At 35.7% G+C, this 27,664-nt stretch overlaps 1 protein-coding gene and 1 long non-coding RNA gene across 4 annotated transcripts in view; one reads left to right on the forward strand and one right to left on the reverse strand.

Annotated features, from left to right (window-relative positions):
- Dpr1 (defective proboscis extension response 1) overlaps positions 1–27,664 on the reverse strand; it is a 335,719-nt gene that overhangs the window by 258,339 nt on the left and 49,716 nt on the right. For 2 of the 3 annotated variants that reach the window (XM_071726741.1, XM_071726737.1), the window contains exon 2: positions 11,060–11,226. The exons of the other annotated variant lie outside the window; for it this stretch is intronic. In XM_071726741.1, coding sequence (XP_071582842.1) covers positions 11,060–11,226 — 167 coding nt within the window. The remainder of the gene's footprint in view (positions 1–11,059; positions 11,227–27,664) is intronic. 3 annotated transcript variants of the gene reach the window in all.
- The window catches only part of LOC139787563 (uncharacterized), a 214,149-nt gene that overhangs the window by 64,849 nt on the left and 121,636 nt on the right, over positions 1–27,664 (forward strand). Inside the window, exon 2 of the long non-coding RNA XR_011722657.1 lies at positions 11,441–11,476. This is a non-coding gene — a long non-coding RNA (uncharacterized lncRNA). The remainder of the gene's footprint in view (positions 1–11,440; positions 11,477–27,664) is intronic.

A 27,664-nucleotide genomic window follows, 5' to 3' on the forward strand; every position in this document is an offset into this window, starting at 1 on the left:
TGGAGTTACTCCGAGGGCGACGATTTTATTAGTTTCTGCCGTACATAAAAACGCATTGCCTCACGGTATCTGTTTTGCGGATTACCTGTGATTATTGGAGATATTATTGCGGTTTGTTTCTCTCTCTCTCTCTCTCTCTCTCTCTCATTTTTTTCGACTAATTTTACTCTGTATTAATTTTAAATTACCTTGCAAAAATGAAAATAGAGAAAGAAATCATCAATTGCATTGTAAAAGAGATGAACGATAGAATAACAATCAATATTTATGATGATTACTCGATATACATATATTCAATTTATTTAAAGGGATATATCAGAACGTATTGTACCTATTAGCAGAATATCACTTAAGATAATCAAATTTTATTCACCTTATTAGATATAGAGAGATTCGTTAACATTAATGCGATCGTGATTATTGAAAGTTCCTTTTTCTCGCAATTTGCATATATGTATATACAATTGGGAAACATATAATTTTCTTCTTGCTCGAGCATGTAGTTTCATCTCGTGTATCTAGAAATTTCTAAAGATTTCCGCGAAATTGTCGCGTGTAATGTTATGCACGATATCGGTCGCGACGACGGCTTCGATTACCACTTGCTCTTTTCATTAGGGAGCAAAAAGAGCCTCGTGCTGGAAACGATAAGAGCGAAATGCTTTGCAGCAAAATATTTGTTCTATTTTTTTATGTATATGTATATGTACGTGTATATGAAGAAGGCCACGAGTATGCGTGATTTCTTTGGACTCTCGTGCTCTTGCACGATCGTGCTTTCTGTATAATGACAGTACTTCTTTTTCTAGTAAAAGAGAGACTAGTGTGCCGATTTTAACATCATTAAAAAAGTTTTTTTATGACAAGAAACATTTATTTTTTCCGTCTAACAATAAGTTTAATAAAAGAATGAATATTACGAAGTTATTTAATACTGCACAAATTGAATTATTTATAGCTGAGTTGAGTTTCTGAGTAAAGATTTAAATGGATAACAAAGTCATGTCGATTTTATTGTATGCCACATGAGATATCTTACTTTCTCTACATACAATTTCCACAAATATATCTATTTATTCTGTCAATCATAATACCAGAAATTACATTTTTTTATTTATTGCAAATAGCTGTACGAATGAAATATTTGTTGTCATGCTCTACGTCGCACAACCTTAACTTATATCTTCCAATGTGAGAACGAAAAGGATTAAACTTCGCGAAATTCTGGTAAAACATTTTATATCGATTGGACAGAGAGGTTGATAAGTTGCTTTGTTGGTTGAGTAACTCGTAAGCCGTACTTTAGTCAGTATAGACATCTCCGATGTCCTGCGGGAAAAAAAACGGCATATCCTTTTTCCAAGAATCGCTATCGACGTGGCTGACTGACGAGCGCGTGTCTCTCGATAGCCCATTCAGTGGTGAATTGATCTCTTGTTTGTTCCATATGATATATACAAATTGCGGTATGTACGCCCGAGGCAAGTGGAAGGATTGGCGTGTTAGTTGAGAGACGCTCTACGGATTGCCCTATACCGACAGGAATCCATGATGCGATAAACAAATCCGCGTTGTTCCATATCTCGTAAATTCGTCGAGGCGGAACCGAGGTTTACCAGCTTCAGGAAGGTAGAAGGTCGGAGCAACGTCAGATAAATTTGGCAAACAGTCCCTCGGTTCGTCGTAACTCTCGACGTCATCTCGGTGTACTCTCGCGCCTCATCTATCCCTGTGTCTCTATCTCGGGCAGATAATACATGCGGTTGATTAATTTTGAAATCTAATTCGGTGAGTGAATAGCTCGTCGTGCTATTCGCAACATACTTTTTCTTGCGGTAAATGTCAGTAATTTTCTTCTCGGTCATTCATCACTTTTATGTGAAAATGTCACGTACTTCACAACAATTGAATTTAAAATTGTATTTCTTAACTAGCACTTGGAAAAACTATGTCTTATGCAATAGCAAAATATTAAAAATTAAAACATAATAAGGTATCATAAAATTCTCTCAAATACATCAAAGTAATCTGATTCATATATTCAAGAAAGTATTGATAATACTTAAATAAGTATTATTTAAATTTATTATTAATTATTACATATTTTCCATCACAGAAAAAAAGATTAGCTATTATAGCAAATCTAGTCGTAAAATGGATAATAATTAACATTTTTTGCAGCAAGAGCTATAATTTTGCAATAATAGCAAAACCTTTTGTTAAAGTTTTGCTGAACCTTTTGCTACTTAGTAATAATTGCAAAAAGATTTTGCTGCTATTGCTAAATTATAACTCTCATTGCAAAAAAATGTTAGTTACCCATATAGGTATTTTACGACTAGATTTGCTACAATAACTAATCCTTTTTTTCCGTGATATAATTAATTTTAATTACGTTATTTACTCCTATCTTAACTAATATGACACAACATTTAAATAAATAAATATAGCTCCTTTCTCATCCATTCTTTCGCTAATCAATAAATATATATTTCAGTTATGAAATCACAAGTGAAATTACTTGATTTTCATGCTTGGATTTTTTAAGAGTTAGTTACATGTTCAAAGGCACTTTTAGAATGCAAAATTAAAATACAACTTTACTTTTTAGTTATACGGTCTTTATAATAGTGATGGTTTCCATTTGAGAGATTATTCAAAGCGTAATTTACAAAGGGCTTTCTGCACGACGACGTAATTAGCACTTGCGCGAAGTAAGATTTAAAAGACATCTCTTATTTTCATCGTGTAACGTTAATAATCTCTTCCTCTCCCTTCCTCTCTCTCTCTCTCTCTCTCTCTCTCTCTCTCTCTCTCTCTCTCTCTCTCTCTGCCTTCCTTTCTTTCTCTTTCTCTTTCTTCCCCTTGGTTCTTCATGTGCGCACTATGCATATTGTTAATTTGACCCACATATTACCTGCACCCGGATGCGCATACAGAAAGTAGCGGTATAGAGAGACGTGTATCAGTGGTGCGAACCCGCGCGCGCCATGTTACCTCAAGATGAATTATTCCTGCACAAGGCGACAGAATCGTAAGGCTTGCAACGAACATTTTCGCCGCGGGCGGGTGCCCTTATACAGACTGCATAAGGTTTACGCATCAAACTTTAGCAAGATACTCTCTAATAAATACATATATGTTACTATTCACCTTCTCTCGCTATTTATAAGTTTGCATCATGAATTTTGTATATAAAAACATATTTCGAATTGAAATTTAGAAGTAAAGCTTTCGTAGAATAAATTAAAAAATGAGAAATAAGAAATAATAAGAAATAATTTACTTCGTTATTAATCTATTTAAAGTTTAAATTCTGGAAGTAATTTGAATTTTGATGTTAAATAACTATGTAATAACACTCTAAATTTTTACAAATAAATATGAATTATTTATTGAATAGTCTATAGTCTATAAAATATTTCTGTGGAGATATTAATAGCTTAAAAATCCAATAACTTGCTATTTTTATTTAAAATTTAATATTAACATGTTACAATATAAAATTTTTCATATAAAATTCTGTATAAAATTATAATTTCTTTATATTTATGTTATAATTTTTCAATAATATACTGAAGTTTTATGTAAGCTTTACGAAAAGAATGCTCTGTATTTATGCAATTTCTTAAATCAAGCAGGCGTGTAAAATATCGCGCGATTGACAAAAGCGATACAATGACAAATTTCCGCGATTTATATATAAATATAATATAATATAATATATATATGTATATATATATATATATATCCCTGCCTGTCATATTTAAATATAATTCGCCGTTATCTCGTTCCACCCAATACTCCTTATGTTTGGACGAGTGCATGCATCTTCGCAATGCTTATTGTAGTTGAAAAACGAGGCGATTTGTAACGTCCAATTCCCCTCAAGTAACAAGATTTATATGTACTACTAGAGAAGAGGTTTCCGAAGACATCTTGCAGAAATAAAGAATCATGACGGAGGATGTCAGAACGAAACAGATAAATATGATTCCGATTTCATCCTTGATATTGATCGTTTTTTCTGGAACGTGCCTTATTATGCATACATATGTATATAATTGATAAAATAAATCTGGATATCAGAATTATTTCCTCTTTGAATGATCGCAGCTATCCATTTATATCATTTTTAATACTAATATTTACAATAATATTCTGTTTTTCAGCGCAATTTATCATTTAATAATTCGGACACATAGCATGCCATTATTATTTGAATAATTGATGATATAATATTATTATTGTTATGTTATAATTATTGTTATAGCAGAAACAGGAATACGGCAAAACACCTGAAAACGTAAAATAAGAATCCTTAAATCACAGTCAAACTATATAGGCAATTAAAGTACTGCTGGGGTCTGGTGCAATCTTTTTACGCATATAGCTTTGCTGCGGAACGTGAAATCTGCGTAATCGCCCAAAGTTGTTTTGCAATTTTATCGGATCGCCGTGTTCCACCAATCGTTATGCCATAAAAGGGATGGAAATAAATAAATAAAAGAGAGAGAGAGAGAGAGAGAGAGAGAGAGAGAGAGAGAGAGAGAGAGAGAGAGAGAGAGAGAGAGAGAGAGAGAGAGAGAGAGATAAATGATATAGGAGAGGCGTTACCGCATCGGCAACGCGAAAAGGGTACGAAGTCGGGATACGAACGGCAGTATGCGAAATGTTTGATATCGGAAAAGCAATTGTTCGGATTAAACGCAGCAGTTTTCGCGTGGTCCCTTTTTCATATCGAGATTTAATTTATTCTCTAACCATAACCCGCACGTGATCGAATCGCGATTATCGCCGTCTGATCGGGAATTTCGAATTAATTTCATCGATCTACCCCTAAGGGATCAATTTCAAATTGCAGGCTATTAGTACCGTCAATGCCTTAAGGAGGGCATGTCATAGCCGTATTGGCTAGACAGGGGAAGTTTCGCGTGAAATTATCATTAGATAACTAAATCAAAGGACGCGGGTATAGCTTTTATTCTATATATAATTCTATATAAATTTTTCTGTTAACTATCAATTTATCAACGTAAATATAGCCGCAAGAAGCTCTTATAATTGGCAGGAATGCACTGTTTAATATAACGTGTTTTTTAATTTTTAGAATGCTCTTGCGCACTGATAAATTTTAGATTTATTATAGAGATTATTAATTTTTTACAGATTTAATTTATTAAAATATTTAAACAACTTTTGTAATTTAAAATATTATATGTTATTTTGTTAACTGTTTTCTCATCGTTTCAGTTTATTTGCTCGATAAAAGATAAAGAATGAAATATCGATAGATCAAAATAATCATGGTGATATCATTAATTTCATTGCGCACTTTCTCTCATCGCGATGCATATGACAATGCACATTTGCTTCTTGCATGTTTGCGCGACGATACATGTAACAATCGCATTGCGCTCGTTATACTCTACAAAATTAGTTTGTTCAGTAACAGCCCAGCAGGGAGGTTTAAATGGATCCGCCGAGTATACCAGCGCTATTAAATAGAAACACAATAAGATTATTGCGATTTTAATGTGCTTAAACGTACGTGACAGAATTCGAAATAAAACTGATCGATACTCGCGTGTCGTTAATATTGTAATCTTTTATATTTAAAATGCGATAGCTTTTATAAATCGGATCTTTTGCCTTTTAGCAGAGCAAATATTTTATTTTGAGGCAACATGGATTTTAGGAGCAACAATGTTGAACATATTTCTGTTAAAAAATTTTCTTTATTTTTCTAACGTATTTTTTAACGTATTTTGTAACGTATTTTTTTAACAATATCTCTTTTCTTCGATTTCACTATTTTAAACTTGTTTGTTTTTTTAAAACACTAGGATACAAATATTTTTAATTTGTTATCTATTTAAAAAAATGTAAAAATGTGAATATTTTGGTGAAATTGCCTAACGATGAAGAATACAAAAGATTGATTAGTGTTCATATTTCATTGCATATAGTTCAATCGTTTATGCACTATACTACTTAGTGATCCTCGATATAGTTTTGATACATTTTAGAAGACTAGCGTTATCATTTTATTACCGACAAAAATAGTATGGGCCACTTTCGATACTCCACGTATCGAGCTTACTAACGAAGCCGCGAAATGACCAGGATCATCGTGTGTTCCAAAGTAACGAAATTTCCGAGCGGGGAAAATTTAGCGCCCTTACCTAATGGACTATCAAAAACGTATTAGATCCTCGTTTGCAAGAACGTAAGAGGAGATAAGGCTATCGGTATCGTGTTCGCTTTCGGAAATTTCCTGATTTCGACAGAGATCCATTGGATGCGGCAGTGTCGCTTTGCTATTCAAACAAAGCCGCGTAACAGCGCTGATCGCTCACATCGGAATCCAGTCTTTCCTTCTTGTTCGCAAGATCGCGCGTAAATCTTCGGCAGGATTGGGGCTAGAAAACAGGGATAAACGACACTTCCGCTCCTTGGCGCGATACTTATTCAAGCTGGGAGAAGAGCCTCAGACTTATCTTCGATCGAATTACCGAGCCGCGCTTTTTTCCGCCGTTCCAGATATAGTGATGTCTTGCTGAAATAACTTCATCGTACGGAATTCCGAAGCAGAATCCGACAGATTCATTCGAATTCATCTTCCCTCGAATAAATCGATTCGGGTAAAAGGGTCTTTTACACGATTGGATTATATAATATAAATTCCGAAGACTTTTAGAGACTTTCTCTCTCTTGAGAAGAAATAAAGAGATTAACATGAAAGTTCTCCAACTGAAACAATTCTCGAGTAAATACTTGATTCACATGAACAGGATATCACTATCGGAAAATATTTTTACAGCAGATTATAAAGTGAACAAGATTGAGAGGAATTTGTTGAAGATTGTTTTGAGCTCAAGCCAACAAAAGTTCTTGGTAAATAAATATTTGTTTCATAAGTTTTGATTGGAGATTAGCGAAATTCAGTTTTAAAATAGATATTTATCTTAGTGTAACTTTCTTGTAACTAAAAGTATATATCTACAGATACGATTAAAAACGCTATATACGATGAAGAACATGTTGACTTTTCCTTTTGGAACATTGTTCCGAGTCAACAGACACGTTATGTAATGCCACGCACGGGATTAGCAATGCAAATGTTGCGTTCCCATTTTACGGTTGGGCACCTCGTATAAACCGTATATGGCGGTATCAAGTTGCTCTTGGTGCGTGTGCAAACATAGTTAATATCTCGATTTCGAGTTGTATTGAAACACAGACGTAATGTGTCAACCTAAATACCACTCGCAAACTTTCGAAATGCACCGGAAACGTCAGTAGAGCCGGGTGAGAACGATTACAACTTCGATCATAACACCGGAGACATTGTGGTGCTCTTACTCCATGTATTATCTCGCCATACATCAATACAACTAAATTACAATCACATCCGTTTACAATTTAAAAAAATGTGAATGACATTTACAAAAGTGAAAATAATAAACGAGATATAATTAGGTTCAAAGTAATTTTTATATGCTGCAGATTTTATAATCTTTGTGCGGATCAGCTATAATGATTAAAACAGAAGATTAAAAGCAGAGGAGAATCATGCGCGTGTAATGAATATTTTTTCTTCTTTGCGTTTTAACGTAACTTCTTCAACTTTAGCTGTTTAAAATTTTCCTTGACCGTTTAATTTTGATATCATAATAAAAAAAAATCCTTAAACATTTAATCTTAATGTAATGATATTTCTGTTTAAATAACGTTAAACATTTTTAACGTGTTGATTTTCTAATAAACAGTCGGTTCTTCTGTGTCCTTTTTGTAAGATATCTGATAGCGTGTTTAATAAATATTCTAAGTATGTGTGTGTCAAGTGTGTATTATATAAACAACACATTAATGTTGAAAAAGGAAAACTGCGAGTTTATAGCCTAGCCCTAGGATATGTTCTAAACAAATGTTTTGCTAAGTCGGGGAAAAGACCGACGCAAATGTCTCGGTTAGCTTCGTCAACTCTAAACATTTGCCTCGCGATAACTCCATACACGCTGCCAACTTTCTGCAAGTCAAACCGTTGACTTTCTCAAGCTCAATGCGCGAACCGCGGCGCTGTTTTCATTTTATTCCTCAACCTCCTTTACGGAGAAGTCTTGCGTCGTACAAATTATACATTCGTAAGATCTATTTTGGACTAGTAGGAAAATGGAAAGCAGAATTTACATTTATGCATTATTTTTAGGAGATATTGTATATTAAACACATCTCTATTATATATAATAAAAATTTTCTTCTTTTGTGATATATTTCATTACATGGCGAAAAACTTTAATCTTTATTTTTTATTTTATTTTCAATCATTGATTCTTATATCATAAAAAAAATGATTATTGCAAGTTTCCTGATAGTTCACATTTAAATACGACATTAAAGTAATTATCCGTTGGCGCATTTGTACGCACCAAGATGACATGATAAGAGATCCAGTCGCAAAAAGCAAATTGCAATTTTCGCGTATAATTTATTATAATCCAACCGCCATTACGAGAAGAGCATTTGAATGTCTTTTTGCGTTGCGTGGAGAGAACAAAACCCTTCCTTGTTTGCCTTTCCTTTCAAATCGGTTCGAATCAACATCAAGGAACCGCGCGAATTTTCATAGTTGATTTCCGTTAGATCCGTAATCCGTACACAATTGTTCCTCTCTAGTAAGAGAGGAACGCCGTGTGTCTGGTAATAAAACGAAAAGCCCGCGCGAGCAGCAAGTTATTTGTCTGATGCTTTGCGCTCGTAGAGTAGCAGTCTCTCTCTCGAAAAAGCAGCAGCTGTGATTCCGACGCATAATACTTCTCGGTGCACCAGTGCAGCGAAATGTAATAATGCCATTCCCGTATCTCTCATAATGGTTCATAGTGCTTTTGTTTAGAAAAATAGTACTTCTTCGGCTGAAGCATCGTTAGATCGAGAAGAATTCTTAATTAATATATTTTTGCAGCGATTTATATTGAACAGCGACATAAATGAAAATGTACGTATTACATTTTAACAACCTCGGTGCAATTCTGTGCGTGACTCGCGCGAAGCTCATCGCTGCTCGATTGCAGTTAGCTAGTAATTATCGAAATGAAAATACGGTCATGGCGTTTGCAAGTTATCGGTGATGCGTGATCGAACATCCCTCGTCTCCGCCTTTCTTTCCGGAAATAACTGGAACTCACGTTATTGACCGGGAAATAATTGCATCGTTAACGAGTAATCAGACCAGCTGCTCCTTCCCATGATTAAGTAAGATATTTTGCAACAGTTCAGCAATAAAAGAGAAAAAGTATCCTCGAATCAAAGCGAAGTTCTAGGAGAGATACAAGAATTACATGATTGCGATCGTTATGATGAGTCATGATCAGTTGATTAGTGTTTTTTCCGGACATTTTTTTTTATTTTAAGCTCGTGATATTTAATGCAATAAATGCAATACTCCTCGAAACTTTAGGAAACTTTGCGCGCATAGCCATTATTGGTATTTATCGAATTATGCAATATCGAGTCTTGTTATGCAGGTAATGTCGATATATTCCCAGACGTGTATACCTATATATGCTCAGCGAACTAGACATTGGCTGAAACTTCACGAAATATCAAATCTTCGCATGTTGCGGCAACTCCTGCTCTCGGTAACTAGAAGATTGAGCGATTTGATTAAATATTAAATCTTGATAAGGTGCATAGGAGAATTAGAGTAGGCAGGGGCCTTTTGAGTTATGGTCTTTAATTATATTCTGCATTGATTTATTAATTTTTATTATTAAAGCCGATTCTCTCTCAATGTTTCTACCTGTTTCAATCGCTCTCCTCCTCCAGCAAAAGCCCCTTCCTAGCTTCCGAGATTTTTAGATGTCTTGATTTTTTTCTTTAAGTGACTTAAACAGCTTCTTTTATCCTATGCTAAAATTCATACGATCGATATATACCGCACAATGTACTCTATTAGTTTGCTATTTTAGAATAAACCGTACCGTATATTTCTTTTACTAAAAGTTTATAAATTTAACCGTTGTTGTATACACGCGAGTAATTCAACGGTATAATAGACTCGCTTAATAGACCACGAGCGCAAGCACAAAGATAATATTCGATAAAGCGCACGACAAATTTTTCAATTTTAATTAAGTGTCAATCAAATCCGCAGTCTCAGTCAAAAATCCGAAAAGATAATAATCGCCCTTTATCCGCCTTTGAGCCGGTTTAACTCTTCAAACAGGCGTCATGCATATTCTATCAACGACCTAACCAGAAACCGCAGGCCAGCCTTGCGGTAATGTTAACCCAGCAGGTAGCTCTACTCGGATCTATATAGCCTTGACATGGAGGTATGCCCGAGATTGAGGATTTTGAAAAACGATGAAGCAACCGTAACCGCAACAGCAACCTCCGCTCTACCTTTGATGCGACGAGAATATTGCAAAGTTCTTTTTTTCCCCTAATATCTATGCTCCATTTAAGAAACGCGATCTAGAAAGTAAACTCTCGAGATCAAATAAGTTTTTTAATTTTGCACATTTCCACATATCTCAGATATTCCACATCTCAATAAATATGTGTACCCCTAGTGAACTCAATAAGCGTAGCAATTTAACTCTCAAAATAGAGTAATATCTTTTTTACATGAGAATTATAATGAAAAATCTTAATCTATCCAATAAAATGATTAATACTGGGTTTGACATTTACTGCTCTGACACGGAATAGTTAATAATGTCGCTTGGTTCCTTTCACGTCACAACAATGAATTTGTAGCAATTTGTAGCATTCACCACAAATCATGTTGAGTTATACGAGCGTTTTGAAATTAAATATATATTAATTTACCTGAAAAATCTGTAAGCAAATTCTAGCAAGTGGAGCTGATATTTTTTTATATGAACGTTTATGGTCTTCGGTTTATATTATATTTGAGTTATAAGTTGAAGATTATATGCGCGAACAAAGCTTTCGTCATAATGCTGTCGGACGCGGATTTGTTAGCGTAATTAGCGAGTTGTCTCAAGAAGGGGAGGGGGTCGCAAAATGCTGGAATTATGTTGTCACTCACCTCCTTGTCGCCCAGCTGATGAACTCTGCAGTGAAGAAAGGCGGTCTGACCGACTGCGGTAGTGACATTCCGTGGCACATTTGTTTCGAAAGCCGGCACGCCGCTGACGTTGCGACTCCCCTGAACAAGACTACTGCTCAAAACTCTCTGATCGCGAGTGAACGTACCTGCGTGACACATAACACAGAAATGTCAGCGTCAAAAATTAGCATGTCCACAACTGAATCGTGAAACTCGTTAAGCGGTTTTAAGCTGAATAAAGCTTTAAACATTTTGCTAGGAATTGTGATTAAACGGGAAATAATTGCTTTTGTCGTATATTCATATTCATATTTCTAATGTTTCGGACACTGAAATAATAAGAATCATTTTTGCTTTCAGATCAGAAGCCATTTGCGGCAAAAGAGATGCAGCTTGGTGAGTTACGATAATTTATAAAATTAAAGATACATATTCTCGCTACGCAATTTAATTATAAATGTGGTGACCCCCAATAACTTGCTCTTACGTAGAATATATATAACATTTTGTTTCTGTAAATTAAAGCACTAGATAGCTACAGTTTTTAGCTAAATGCATTCTGAGACTACGACCATATTGTAGTACTTATCTTATACGTTGCGTTATTGTGACATATAAAGTAAATTTATAAATTTCACAATTCAGAGTATATTTAATCAAACGCGAATTATATCACTCTTATACAAATCTCCATCGAAATCATTAAATCTGCGAGCCATATCGTATAATGTAGCGGAAATAACGTACTTTCATAGTACACCTTGTGTGTAATCGTGTATTATTGAGCAGAACATAAGTTAAACAATGTTTTTAAGTATTTGCGGCAGTGTTAATATATATATTTAGGAACCACTTCTAAATGTCACTTCTTTTGTCATGCCAATTCTTTTTACATACAAAATGCCACTTTTTACATTCAAAATGCCAATTCTTTTTACATACAAAATCGTAACTGTTCTCATAGGTACATTACCATGAAACTTGTCTTTGTTATTATTGAAACGACTTTATAAGAGGACTTTATCTTATTGTCAGAATCGCGGCAGATGCATATCAGGCAATGCATCATAACATATGCATGCATCGTAACGCATGCATTGTAACGTTAGTGTTGACGTTATCGAGGCAAATGGTATAGGTTTCGACGGATGCCGCCAGCGTCTACTTAGTTATCGATTGTTAGCGGCGGAACTAGTTAAGCTCGCAAGTTTGTATTTGATCTGCAGCTAAGACATAGATCATAGATTAATCTGCAGCATGCGGATAGAAGAGGGCTGGAATGGGCGAGCTTGCATGATCTAGCCCTTTATCCGTTAGGTTGTTTTGCGCATGGATCCGTTCAGACAGAGTATGTTTTGCGAACGTAACGTTACGTCGTGTTTGCGCACACCGACGACGGTCATTTCGCCGATATTAGCGTTAGATTGCACGCTAATTACCGTCGATATTCACAGTGGCCATAATGGCGATGTCGGAAGTTCCGCGAAGGTATCCATTTAACCCTTAAGTGCGCAGCTTTGCATATATGCAAAGCGACTTTTCGATACTTCATGTAATCTTCTTTATGAAGTTCGAACTGAAAACCCGCGACTTTGCACATCTGAAGGGTCTTCTTTGGCCCTTTTTTCCCTTCTGAATAGGAAGGCCCAGAAGGTCATTATTTACTTAACAAATACTCAAAATGCTACGAAAAATTGTGCATTTAAGAGTTTAGTAATTACCTTTTTGTTGCTCTTATAATACTCGTTACATCATAATCACGCGAGAACGTGCTTTATTATATTAATATTTTTAAATAAATTTTGTGAAAGATAAATTTTCTTTGATTTTGATTTTTTTATATCGTAATAAAGTTTTAAATTTATATTGCAATTCAAATATATGTATATATAGAACATGACAGCAAACATATGTATTTTTGAAACTGATAACCCACTTTTATTTGCTTTTAAAAAACTGTTTTAGATGAAATATTTAATAAAAAATTAAGCTGCAGCAATGCTACCGCATTGCTACGTTAACACGGACATAACATAATGAAAATATGAAGATTCTGAAGTTTGAAATATCTCTGGGAATATTAAAAGTTATTTTATACTTTTTATGTGCTTTTGGCTGTATAAATGGGTATATGCAGAAGCCAAAAAATATATTCAGAAATTGCATAATATTTCGTTTCTCTTTACGGGACTATGTGAACTTCAGCAGTTAACCTGAAGTCAATGCTAGCTGAACATTTGAATAAGATTTGAATTTTGTGCGTAAAGTTGTTGAAACAAGTCGATTTTCCTGCCGATTTGAATTCTTATATTATTCCTTAGAATAATTTTAATAATGCTTAAAATAAAGTTCTAAATTATAGCACTTCAATGTAGTAGAGAAAAGTAGTCACAATTGTAATAGAGAAATCATATAAACTAATTTTTTTTCTTATGAACATAATGTAAATCAATCTCTCGTTTAAGTAAGAAAACAATTTATTTATATTACACGTTTTATTCCTCATATTAAAATTTAGAGGACGTCTTTATATTAGGATGCAGTTTGAAAAATATGGATATTTTCTTTTAAAGAAGGTTAATATCGAATTAGTAAGCGTACAAACGGGAAACACATTAATCTTATTACGAGGATTTATGTAAAAGAGGAAAAATAAGAATTGCATCAAACGCTATATGTATATTTGCAAGCTACATTCGTATAATGCAAGTTGTAGTTTATTTATGAAGAACTGTCCAGGCCGGGATATAAATGCTGAGGCTTTTGACCTCGTTGGATATTAGTACTCTTTGCATAAGTGGTTCCAGACAACATTTGTATTCCAAGAATTCATACGTAGCAGCGGAGAAAAGCTTCTTCTCAGTTAAACAGTTAGGACAATGTAAAGAGGACTTAGATTTACCTATATTTTGTATCCGTAGACGATTAATTGTAATGCAGTCATAATTATTCGGAATTCCCTCTATTTTAATATTTGAGGATATAAATTATACTTCTAAAATTATTATATTTAGTGCATTATCTGAAAATGACATAATGAGACAAGTAAATAATTGCTATCGAGTTCATGATAAAACAATAAGTCACGATATTTTTTATTGTTACCTTTTATAATTAGTACTCAAAATTTTCTTAATTTTAAAATGTAAATTTTTTCAGAGGATCTATAGTGCATTTTATCTACAGTACATTTTTTAAATCATTTATTCGGGACATAATAAGAAATTTTGATCAATTTTTAATATTCAATCACAGATACCATTTAGATAGTATGTTCTCATACATACATTTATATTTTATATAATGGAAAAAAAATCAGAAGCGTCGATATCAGTTGTGACACATTATTATTTTTTTTCCTTTCCTCCTATGTTATTAACGACAAATGAATCAATTTGCTTCGACGTCCCGATCCATTTAATAACAGAGAGAGCATAGGCAATCGATAGGTACGAGTAACGGTCCAGCGCTCGCGAAGATGCGCATGCAAGCGTCAGCGTGATTTCTCTTTAGGTGTGCCAGCGTAATTCGTATCAAGTTAACACGAATTGTATTTCATCAAAAACCGATTGACTATCGTTTGCGCTTTCGCAGTGCGATAACAAAAGCATCGTACTTTGAGACCCACGTATCGGAACGGTTCGCGAACGAAACATCGATACGGGCGTGTTACTATTCAGTCGTAATCGAATGCGAAAGGTCACGAGCAGGAAGCAGTTCCGGAAGTAGATCGACAGGAAACGAGAATTTTCCATAACGGGGAAAATTCTCATTCCCCATTCCCGTTTGTGTAAACGTTGCAAGACTTCAGATTATTATTGAAAGCCAAGTGATATTGCTCATGTTACTGACAAAAAGACAATGATATTATCCAAGATGTCAAATAACGGAATGCGCTCCGATAATGGACAATATTCAAAATATCGATATTACATTATCGGATATCGATCTTTACAATTGCATCGGCTAAATGCATCATATATATATATATTCGATATGTCACGAACTTTATAAAACTTTGTTCATTTCGTTTCAACTACAAATAAATTTCTGAGGATTCCGTCATTATTACTTGTAAATGATAATGTAACGATAGAATAACTCTTATTAATATTATAGAAAATTTTTACAAATTCTGCGATTCTGTCGCTCGTTGTATATCTTGATTAAGCCGGTGCAGTTGACGGTAAAGCGCAACGTTTTGCACCGAAATAATTTGTCATCGTCGCGACGAGCGTTTCCATATTCCGCGACCGAGTTTTACAAGGGTGCCACGGTGATTCGCGTTGATCAATAACGGGGGAATAATAAATAACGGACGGGCCTGTCGATAAAACATCGGGACCAAAAATCGTCGCGCACGGATACGGGCACTATGCGAATGTTGTAGTACGCGATGCGATGCCTCACTCGCAAAGTTATGACCTACGACCCGTGAAGCGGATGCACGGTAGTACTGCCCGCGTACGTGTAGGTGCACCTGGCGTGTCCTGCGGTTACAACGTTGTAACTCCCGCTCGTTGTGCGAGAACAACGTGCCGGAACAAAGAAGCGAGGGTTTTTGTCTCGTTTCGTATAGTGCCGTTCAAAGAGGATTAGATGAAGAAGCTGGTGCACGTATAGCGATTCTGCAGCTTACGACGTGACAATGTATAGCAGCTGCCATCGGAGCAGTAAATGGCGATACACATCCATGTAAAGTGATTCATGACAACAATTAAAAATCGTTCAAGTGTACTCTTCTCTTCCTTTATGTAGTCTTGTAATTTTAACATCATCACGTTTTATTTGAAGAACTAATTGCGAATGGAATTATATCAATCAGCCAGATGACACTTTATATACATAGTTATAAAGCCTAGTTGAAGCCACTATATGTGTATTAATTTAGGTGTACCATTTATTGGAAAAGTAGCTTATGCTAGTTGCACTTTACTGACGCAGAGTGCAATATTGGCTGTGGTAATAAACTATATATATTGCAATATATTTGAGGGATTAATTATGTGATGTTATTATATTTCGTATTGCGTGATCTAAATTGCAGTATCTAAATTACAACCAGACCTACCGAGTTTGGCCAACAATATCTAGGTTTTTTTCGGTCGGGTTGAATTCAACGTGCTACGAATAGTGAAAATATGTAGTTTTTGTTCCCGAAAAGAGTAATTTGGGCCACTGTAAGGGTTACATTCCACTGGGCGAGGCGGTGTGTTGTTTGACCGGACTTTTGTCGCAAAAATTGACTCGTTCGGACGAGCTATATACTCCGGGGATTACGCTTCGAAAGCGCCGAAGCGAGGCGTTCGATGTACGTGACATATGGCGGGTTGAAAGGATCGCGGCTACAGTTACCAGCAACGGCTTGCTAAAATCTCGGTGAATCGATGATTTGATGGATGCGCGATCGCGAACGTTTCAGACATTTTGTTTGCCAGTTGCTATAATTTAGTGATTACGCTGCTATTTGGCACTTATTGTTAGATATATTTATTAGGATATATCAGGATATTTTTTGATTATGGGGGATTCACCTGCAAAAACCAATGCGTAATTTTATACATATAATATACCTGTATTTTATTCGATCACCCTTCAATCTTCAGCTTTTCTTTTTTATAGAAATAATTATACAGTAACTTGTATGTATTTTTCTGAACAAGAAGTTTACACTTAATACAAATTTAACTCGATATTTAATTATCGAAATATCTAATGTTAAAAATTAAGAATTTGTCATAAATAATCACGTTCCGTTAAATTGTCATAACAAGAAAATCGACTACAAGTTTTTTAAAGAATATCAAAATTCTGAAAGACGAGAACATCCAATATTTGTGACTTGGAAACAGAAAATGAGAAACGTTGTGGATTTAAGGTATTCGTTCGCGTCGCGAAAGAATACTGATTATTCTCTCTAACCTGGAACATTCTGCATAATCGACCCTAGTTACATAACTGTAGGATCAACTTTCAGAAACTTCCTTTTAATTCAACAATTAGTTTCAATCTGAATTAACGCTCGGCGCTTCGTATGGTCACGGGAAAGTTTTAATCCGGAACTGACCTGGCTCGGAAAACGTCGGCAGAATGTATTTTCGTTGAAATCATAAATTTTCAGCGCACGTTTGAAATCGGCCGCCTACCTCCGTAAAGCATGACGAGTCCGAAACTGCCAATTCGATCTTTAACCGCGATGACGTTGGCCGAAACGACCCGCCGACGTATGTTCGGGCGTGGACGAGGCCAACCCGGTTTCGTTGGAATACGTGGCCGCAGCAGGAAATTCGAAGGTTGCCGGGAAATTTGTGAGACACGTGGGAAGACGCATAAATCAGGCTCCGCTGATTTCAGAGCAGGGTTGCGAGGGATTTCTCCGAGTGATCGAGCGCAGTTCAATCTCGGAAGTCGAGAACGACTTTAACGCTTAAGTGCAGCGGTCTTTGTGAGAAAAAATTTAAAAATTTACTTTTTTTAATTCCACGATTCTCTACATCGTGATTTTTTTTTTAAATAAAATTTCCGCCATTATACGATATTTGCTTTCGAATTATTTTCTCTTTATTATGATATCACATAAGTTCATATGCTCTACATATTTCGCATTTCGTTATTTTATGCTTCTTGCATTTAACATACACACGTACAACCTTCTATGTTTTTTTTAGATTATTCTTGCAATTTATCTTGCAATGTAGTAATTAACCCGTTTCTGTTATACGCATATTTTTATAATATGACGTTACCGATTAACTACGATTTATTTCATTAGCTCACATCATTATGTCACTGGTATCAAAATGATATCGTATAAAATTACAGCACGAAATTTTGTGGCGAAATTTCGGAAGTAAATGGGTATATAAATATCGCGGATTCGAAGAATACACCTCATCGTATCGCAGATAGTAAAACGAGAATCGGTTATAATTGCATCGAGAGGAATAATTGTGTGAGAGTTAATCGGATTTCCATTACGCTACGCGCAATTCGAGAATCGTCGACGGGCCAATACGAGCGAGAAGAGAGGCGGACAAATCAAGCTTCGATTTGTCCGGATTTTCACCGGCAATATCACTGGCACGAAAGTGTTTATTAGAGCTTTGGGGGATGTTGTCACGTCGATATTTGTAAATTTGATTGAAGTACCTGGTAAAATAGCAAAACGGTTCTTGCGCGGAAAGTGCAGTTACGTGTACCAAACTCCGAATGTGATCGATACGAAAGTAGCATGTATCTTCGTGTTGGAATACCTTTATCGAACATTTTCTTTCTGTACGTTTTTCCTGATACTCTTTGTTTCAAGCACAACAGATTAAATGTATCAGATATTGTCAATATTTGAATTCTCTTTCCATAATTATATCTTTATTTTCCTAAATTAATTTTCACATAAATTAAATAAATCCATTTTTCTTAGAATGTTGCATTTTAATAGATACCATTATAAAAAAATATTATATGTATTTTCTTTACATTATAATGTAATATAATAAAAATTTATTCATAACAATTTAACAAAAACTACACAATATCTATTTAAAAAATCTGTTTGGAAAAGAGATTATGGAATTTTCTGACACGTGAAAATTTTTGAATCTTCGCGTTATATCGATCTTGAATCCTCGTTCACGATTAAACTTGCGAGATAAAATGACCGATACGATGAAGTACATCCAACGTCATATCGAAGGAATTCGAAGGAATCGGATCGCGATACCACAAGAATAATCCGCCATAAAATATCTAACGTGATGCGGCGAGATCGGCTTTAAGTGGAAGGGCGGCTCGATTTTGACCACGTTGACCTAAATTGCAAGATTTGTCTCTGACAGCTTGGGTAACGAGACTAAAGGTTGCGCCGCAATTTCACGGCTGAATTTAACAACGACACGCGCAGGAAATCCCCGGAATCCACACCGTTCCGCGAATTCACGGCGCAGAGCACGGAGGGACGTACGAAGGGCGAATCTATACAAACGTTATCACCGCCAGGACTGACACGTAATCGGGCCGGAAAACTAAACAGCTCATTTGCAGCGCGCGATTAGCTCGGCCGTTCGCGTTGGCTGGCTGGGATGATCATGCGAACACGCGGTTTCTCCCACGTTCTACACCGATTTCCTTCACGCGAACTAACGCTATCTCGCCGATTTGCTATCACGCTGACTAATACCGCTATTGTTAATTTACGGTAAAAATTATTGTTGATATGTTTACAATTATAACGTTACACGTTTATGATTTCGACAACGTGTGAAAGAAATATGCTTTCCTGTTTTTTAATTTATTTATGATCATAGTTTTCCAGTAAATTCTTATTATTAGTATCGCATTTTTAAACATTGAAAAGAAGCATGGGATAAATATATTACAGAAGATTCATTATTACTCGCTAAATCTCAACTACATTTCGTTATGATACCATTTGGAGCTTAGCTACTAAAATATTTATAGCTGAAAATTAAAAATAACTTTGCGGTGCAAGATATCCAATAAAATCTTTCGTGAGCAAAGGTTGATATTTATTAAGGGATACGCTCCCAAAGTTCTATAGAATGTAAGCGTTCTATATCTTGAACAAAGCGACATAATCGATATTGAAACAATCGATTGAGCTAGCATACAGCATGATTTCATTAAATTTGGTCTTCGTTGCATTTCATTTATGGGACAACGGTGCTGCATCGACCAGCGCGTAATTAATTCATGTGTTCCCTTCGGTCGCAATTTTAGCACGGATGTAATTTTTAAAAATGTAGTGGGGAAGGAGCTATATATATCACGTCGAAGCATTCAGCGTGCTCGTGCGGAATCGAAATGTCGTATTGGAGCGGCGAAATAAAGTCAGACCAGAAAGCTGTCAGAAATGATGGATGATGATGATGGCATATAATCTCGGCGAATTATTTTCCCTGCGATAAATCCAACTAGGCAAAAAAATTCACCCGTCGAAATTAAATGGAGCGTTTAAGGGCAGAAGGCGTTCCCCGTATAAAAGAGCGCCAATTATATCGCGATATTATTGAAGCACCGATCGCTACATTATTATTTCTCACTTAACATTTTAAAAATATCAGCAACTTTGCCACTGAAGAAATATCGCAAATATTTTTCATACTGATTTATATACAAGACCTATATTTTAACAAGGTATATTGATATTTTTAACTGATCGGTGTACATTATAGACATGTTGTTTGAAACTTTCCTTAAACTATCGATTTGATATTCTCGACAGTCTTTTTGAATGCTTATGATACGAAAATATTTTGTCGCGATATAAGTTTTACTTGTTCCTCGATAGTCCGACTGGGTTGGCCGGCCAGCGTTTCATACATATTGATATACGCTTTCAGAGAAGAAGATTACGCGGAAGTTAATAAATCCTATTTTCCCACGTCACGTGCAGAAGCTCGTCGCTTGTTTTTCCATTGTATAATGGAATATGTACGCGGATAAGTCCCTGGTTTTGACGTGAACCGTTCCGGGTGCGGGCTCGGAAGCTGCGCACAGATGGAGCGTGTGTAAGGACCGGTGACACGTGATTCTCCCTATTACGCGATGGAAAACGGGAAAGAGGACCAACGGTATCGATACACCGTGGGGCTGGGAATTGGAGGAAAGGGGTAACGATGACTACGACGACGGCGCGACGTGATTGTTTCCGAGCAGGAAATAGAACCTCTGGGAATGAGGCCGGTGATTTGATGTTAACACGTGTGAACATTGTCGTTGTCTGTTCCCAATAAATGGGTTCGGATATGTCGGGGATGTATTGCGCATCGATTTTCTATAATGTCGCTTGCGGCTAATAACAGAAAACTTTATTACGACAAAAATCATATGCCGCGCGGTTTCCTTGTCTCAAAATACAACGTAGGTGATAACACGAACTGTCCATATTCGTTCAACCCAAAGTATGTGCCACAGGTCATATTGCAGATTATCATACGCGATCCGTCGTGTAAAATTTCGCATTATGCAGATAACGAGTTTGCGACTTTATATTCTTTATTTAGTGCAACGAGATTTAAATCCCTGGAATTATAAATAATCGTTGAATAATCGATGAGATTTTGGCAGCGCCGGATTTACACGTTCGACTCGTCCGATCTACACTCGTCGTAATTAAAGAAATTAGCGCGCCCGCGACTCTCTAATATGCCGCCTATAAATAAAGATTACCGGTAATCTCGCTGGCTAACCGTCCGACCCTTTTTGTCCGGTACTATACAAACTGCTCCCCGGCGCGCGGCGTAACAACGATGGCGAGGAAAAGCGCTATAGCCGCGAACCAAATTAATTTTAGGCGCTTTAGTATACGCGACGAAAAACCGAGGAAATCTGCCCGTGCAGAGAGATAAATCATCACCGTGCTATATTATGGGGAACTATATGCTTGATATAGCGTGACTTCCGGATGCGATATTCTGTTCATGTTTTCTTCTCGTAGTTGAGAACATATTATGGCTATACAATTAATTAGAGAAAGAAGTAATATTTTGAATATGTATTTCCTTTTTTATCTCTCTACGGATTGTTTAAATTTCGAGATACCGAGATTTTGTCATTTTTATCAGTTAAAGTATTTCTATTTAATTATCTAAATTTTACGTTAATTTAAAATAGAGACATTGCATAATACAAGAAGACGTAAATAACGTACGTTTGAAAACATATTAAACTTTCAACAAAAGCTTAATAAATAATTAATCTACAGTATAACATTAGGTATATATATATTTAATCGCGTTTCGCGAGTTCCAATAACAATTTCGAGGCTGATAAACACGACTGTCTACAAGTCGGAAGCACACAGAACCACACAGAATACGACGACGAAAATCTGCAAAATGTTACGTTGCTCGTAACAAAGCGCGCTCGTTTCTTTCTACCATTCTTCTCTTGGGGAAACCCGAAGCGGAACCCGAAACGACGTCCACCGTTACGGACGACATCGCGAACCCCGTCGTACGTCGTTTCTTTCCCTCGCCTCGCCGAGAGAGAGCGAAACGATCCGGGTCTGACAAATCGCGGGGCCGGCACCTCGGCGAGTCGCCGAGCTTTGTCCGCGTCGTCGGTCGAACGAACGCGTCCGGGGAGAAAACGCGGCCGCGGATATATCGGTGGGATTAATCGGATACCCATACGGCGGTACTTGTCACCTGACCGCTTCGGAAAATCTCAAGAGGTATTCGCGGGACTATTCATCTCTGGTGACTCCGGGAACCGAGCTACGACACCTTTTGGAGAAGCACGTTGCTCGCTTCGTGCACCAGAGGAGGAAAACTCTCTCCCGTTCGATTCGTGGGCTTAGCGGAGAGAGGGTAGATCGAAAAGCAAACACGGTGTTCGCAGACTCGCCATCGATCTGTCAATCCTGCGACCTGGATCTTCCTCTCCCAGCTTAGCTGCCTCTTCTCCGCCGAAGTTTGAGAGAAGCCCTCTAGAAATCGACTTTGTAATCGGAGCACTTAGCCTGATTTTATTCACCGTAATGCTTCGCGTCCTTCCCGGTTAGCGAGAATCCAAAAATTCCTATGCACATCGTAAAAATGTTATTTGTCACACACACACACACACACATTACGAATTTAAATAGATAAATTCTTGCAAATCATCATATCTTATGGAAAATCTATTATTTTTCTTATTCCAAATCAATTTGATTACTAATTTGAAACTAATTTATTAAAGAAAAGTTGAGAATCAACAATGTAATCGTAGGTAATTTGTATATTTCCTTAAGAATATGAGTAGCAAACAGAAGAATTCGAATGATTTCACGAAGAATACGCTGATGGGCGAACCATATAACAGGGGAGCGGGTTCATAAATCTAGAAAGTCATCTCCAACTTCGTAATGAGTGTGCGAAAAACATCTTTTGTTCCCTCAAAGATGCGCGCAACGGTGCAACGGCCGTAAAACGGCGCCTTTGTGATACCCGAATTGCACGATGTTAATAATAAAACTTTAGTAATCTTTATTGAACGAAAGTTCCGGAGTTACCCTTCGAAAGATGGCTTAACCCATTCATCTCTATGCGATTCGCGAAGACTTTCAGGTCGTTTTTCATGCGCCGTGAAAAAGATAGCGAAAGATACCAGCAACAAAAAAATGGTTAAGGACTGGATACAGGATACCGTTGAAATAAAAGATAATGCTGCCTTTCTAGAAGGTTTATTCTTCACGTTCGCCTTCATGGAACGTTGATGATTTAGGTGATTCGACCGTCCAAACTTTCTCTTGTTTCGACGCGCGGCAAGTTTTTTAATTACTCGCGCGAGTACCGGCTTTGTATTCCACGTTTGGAGATCTTAACGTGCTGCAGGGAAAAGTTTCGTACCACCACTTCATCTACCTATACGTCAGCGGCAAAAAAATAATCGGCGAGAAAAAAGCATACGATTGATGTTACTACAAGGAATTTATTCGAACTTAAAATAAGATTGACATACGAAATATTATTCTTAAATGATTATGTAACAAACGTTATATCTTGCAGAAAAAACAGAAAAATACTTTTTTCATGTTTTTTCAACTACAATTTATTCCAATAATTCAAAGTCTGTCTTTCTCTCATATTTATGTATCAATATCTTTTTGATAGAATAATCGCGCTATCTTTTTGGATGATAATTAGAAATAAAAAACGTTTACATTAGATATTTATTTGTAAATTTATACCAATTCTGTTATACATATCATAATCCGGGTAGTCTTAATTGCCACGAGAAAATGACACGAGTATAGTCTTTGTATAGTCATAGTAGCTTTCGTGGAAAGCACTCATCGCAGATACGTGTCGAGCACGATACCAGGTCGACCGAGGCGCGGAAAGCTCGGGGGCTGCATCGCGGATGACACGAAATCGGGATGCACGCCGCGATCCGGATGAGAGCAGCACTTTGTTACAAGGCCGGTTTGCGAAGCAGTTCTTACCCCGTTCTTACCCCGCTCCGTTCTACTAGGCGGATCGAGTGACCCATTAAGAACAAGAAGAGCACAAGATGCGGACGCAGCCTTTTAACGAAATGAGCGTTTCGCTCCGTATCTCTTTTTCCTGTAATTTTGCGCGGCTACGGAGCGGAGCGTCGGTCGTGATAACGCATTGCACAAGGATCGAAACGAGTATAAATACAAAGTCGTCCTGGGGAAATCTAATAGAGATCGTTACGAGAGCAAAGAGAAATCTTTTAATGCGTCGCTTTGAGATTATGGTTGTGTTGGACGTAAAAATGGACGATCATACAGCATTAGCATTACATACTTTTCTGTTACGAATGTCGCATTTTTCTATATACATGTATGTATATACATATATACATTTATGGATCTAAAAAACGATTCTTTTGCACCAGTATCTCGTATTTTATAGCGCTATATGTGACAACAACCGCATTATGAAAATTTTGCTAAAATATGCGATATCATATTTTAAAATTATAAATTAATGTGGTATATTCCTACTCGTTCACATATGTACGATATAAAAACTTGTAATACATATATATATTATATATATGTATATATATATATATATTTATATTATATATATAAAGTATAATGTAAAAACATTAACGTCAAGGAATTTGAGAAATTACGGGAAAAACAGTCCTTGTGCATGAAATTGCGCATGCATTAATTAATTTACAGATGATTAATAATGATAGATGTTATTTTTCGATCAAATTAAAAACTTGCTTGCCGGAGTATTATACGTCACGTTCGTTCAATTTGAATAATTAAGAATCCGCTGCAAGCATTTTGTTATAAAATATGTAAAATCCCTTTCAAAATCTGCCACTTTTTCGCTTTATAAACCATCCGGTGATTATCGAAATATTAATGAGATACGAACAGGTAAATACAGCTGTTAAAATATACGTTTACACGACGCAATTACCTCGCCAAAAGTAAAAATTTATCAGAGCGTGCATTGAAATAATTATTGAATTATTGAATGAAGTAATTATGCATCGAAATATTCTCTGCAAATGGAAAAGATTTTAGCAAATTATAAAGATCTCTCTTGAAATAATTGAGACAACTGAACATGGAAATAACGTACTTAGAAATAACGTAAAAATCAAAATATAAGAAACAATTATACAGTGGATTATATTCTTCGTCAAATTTTTAACAGTAAATTTTGATATAAATTCGGTTCGATCGATAGTGCGGATTATTCTCTGCTTCAAATAATGCGTTACGCTTAAGAGCATTAAATAATTTACTCCAATTTCGCTCGTAATATTGTTCTCTCTTTCTTTTTTTAAATATCTTTTGCTAAAGATAAAAAACTGCCCTAAGTTCAATACTTTTCGTGATCGAAGGGATGTTCGAAAGCCAAAGTAAAATTTGCGAAACACAGAACGCGCAGGAGCAATGTAAAATTGTACAGCGTTTCCGCATGCAGCAAATATGTCACGTGCTTGTAGTTGTAGCAGCCTCGGGCGGGTCAAATTCGGTCTTTTCCCGGATATTTTAATTGTGGAATATGTGTGTTTTTGACTGCAATTACACGTATGGCTTTGTTTTATAAATTCAAAAAATAATTTGTTATGTTGAAAGGTGATTAGAAATCAAGGTTAAACTTTAATTAGGAGAGTAAAAATTTTATCTGTCTATTTGTAATAGGGACATACAAAATATAATGCAGTTAGTTAAATAGGTTAAATTTGTTCTGTTATAAAATATCTTTGTGTTCTTTACATGCAATAATTATAATAATAATATAAAATACTGTCAATACTGTATACAATAATGTGTAATAATACAAAATTATATTTAAGAATGAAAATTTATTTCATTTTATTTTGTATTACTTTGTATCATATTTACGTTAGAATTTAATGCAAATATTGCGTATATTACATTATCAGCAGATATTTTATAATGGTCAAAATTTTCATTTTTGAGATATGGTTTTAAATATTGATTTATTCTTTTAGACCTTAAAATTTTGTGGCAAAAATGGAAAATGTCGTATATGAGAACTGTTGTACGTGATGTGTGTGATCTTATACTATAAAAGTAAGAACGCGCGCGCGAAGAATCCTTTCGTAGGATTTCGATCCCCTAACCGTAAGTAATGTTGCAAGGAAATTCGACCACCATCTTGGGACTGTATACCTATATCTGTAATACGACGCCTGAATGCTGAAAAATGCAGGGATGATACGACGCTTGAGTGCTGAAAGATGCAAATGTTCTTTTCGATCTACACACATATGCGTCGGCTTTTCAATTTTTATTACAAAGCGTCTTGATAACAGAGGAGGGGGGGGGGGGCTATACAGAATAAATTTATATTTGGACAGATTCCACTTTGAATTAACTGAGTAATAATGATATTAATAATTACGATTTTATTAATTAAGAGGCTGATTTATATCACAAAGGTTTGAATTTGTCTAATGGAGTGTTAATTTTTCATTTAAATATTATGCGATTTTGTCGTATAATCGTATTATATCTACGTTATCCATTATTTAATGTATCCTGATTTGTACTTGCAAACCAAGCAATTAACGAAATAGATATTAATTCAACAATTTATGTTTAAAACAATGTTTTATTTGCTAAATTCTACGAGTGTCTACACTTTTAATTATTTTCAAAAAGTATAATACGTTTGGCATATGTTTTTGCGCGGTGTACGGCACGTAGGCGTCGTGTTTATACGACGTCGCTTCGTTATTATTCCACGCGAAACTCGAGCCAGTAAGCAGCGGGCATGAGTTTTCTGTTACGACGCATTACTCTTCGGAAGGAACATCGTCGCGACAAGTAGGCAGGCGAAAACGTGATTATTCTTTAGGAACAATTGACGAATGATTATAATTATCAATCTATCCTCCCGTGTAACTCCCGTGAGTTACGGTTAAGAATTTCTAAACGTGTCATGATTATCGAAGCAAATATTTCACGTGACACTTATTCATTGGAAAGAGTCGAAACGATAAATTTAGAATTGTGTAATAATAATAATAATGTATCTCACGTCGTGTTTTAAATTCTTCGAAAATTTTAATATAATTTGCCCTCCATTCTTTTCGGATCAAGTAATTCCGAGTAATTACACAGATTGCCGGACCGCCAGATATAAACTATAATACATCGGTAATTTTAATAATAAATGGACACATATGATTAGCATCGGGAGCATCGTGCGATTATAATTAACCGTATTTTCGTGAGTAAATTGTGCAACAAAGGAATCTGAGAGGAGGCATCGGGTAACGACAGCTGGCAGTCATGAATAAACAATTTATTTATTGTTTATTACAGAATTAATCGTTTATTATTTCATGTGTGTACAATACGTACAGTTATTTTCTCGAATATATTTTGAATTTACCATAAGTTATATATATTTATACAAGTTATTTATGATAAATAAAATTTTATTTTTGAGGTATAATGGATTTGTGAAAAAATTGTATCAAATATATTTATATGTATATGTATATATAATTTATGCCTTAAAAGAACTTGGAGAAATTAAGTACAAATATAATAAGTTATAATAATTCAATTAGTATTTTAATAATGTTTTACGGAACGTGTATTCATGC

This window comes from Temnothorax nylanderi, unplaced genomic scaffold, assembly GCF_030848795.1.
Source record: "Temnothorax nylanderi isolate EJ_2023f unplaced genomic scaffold, tnyl_v1.0 TNYL_tig0010_pilon, whole genome shotgun sequence".
Lineage (NCBI taxonomy): Eukaryota > Metazoa > Arthropoda > Insecta > Hymenoptera > Formicidae > Temnothorax > Temnothorax nylanderi.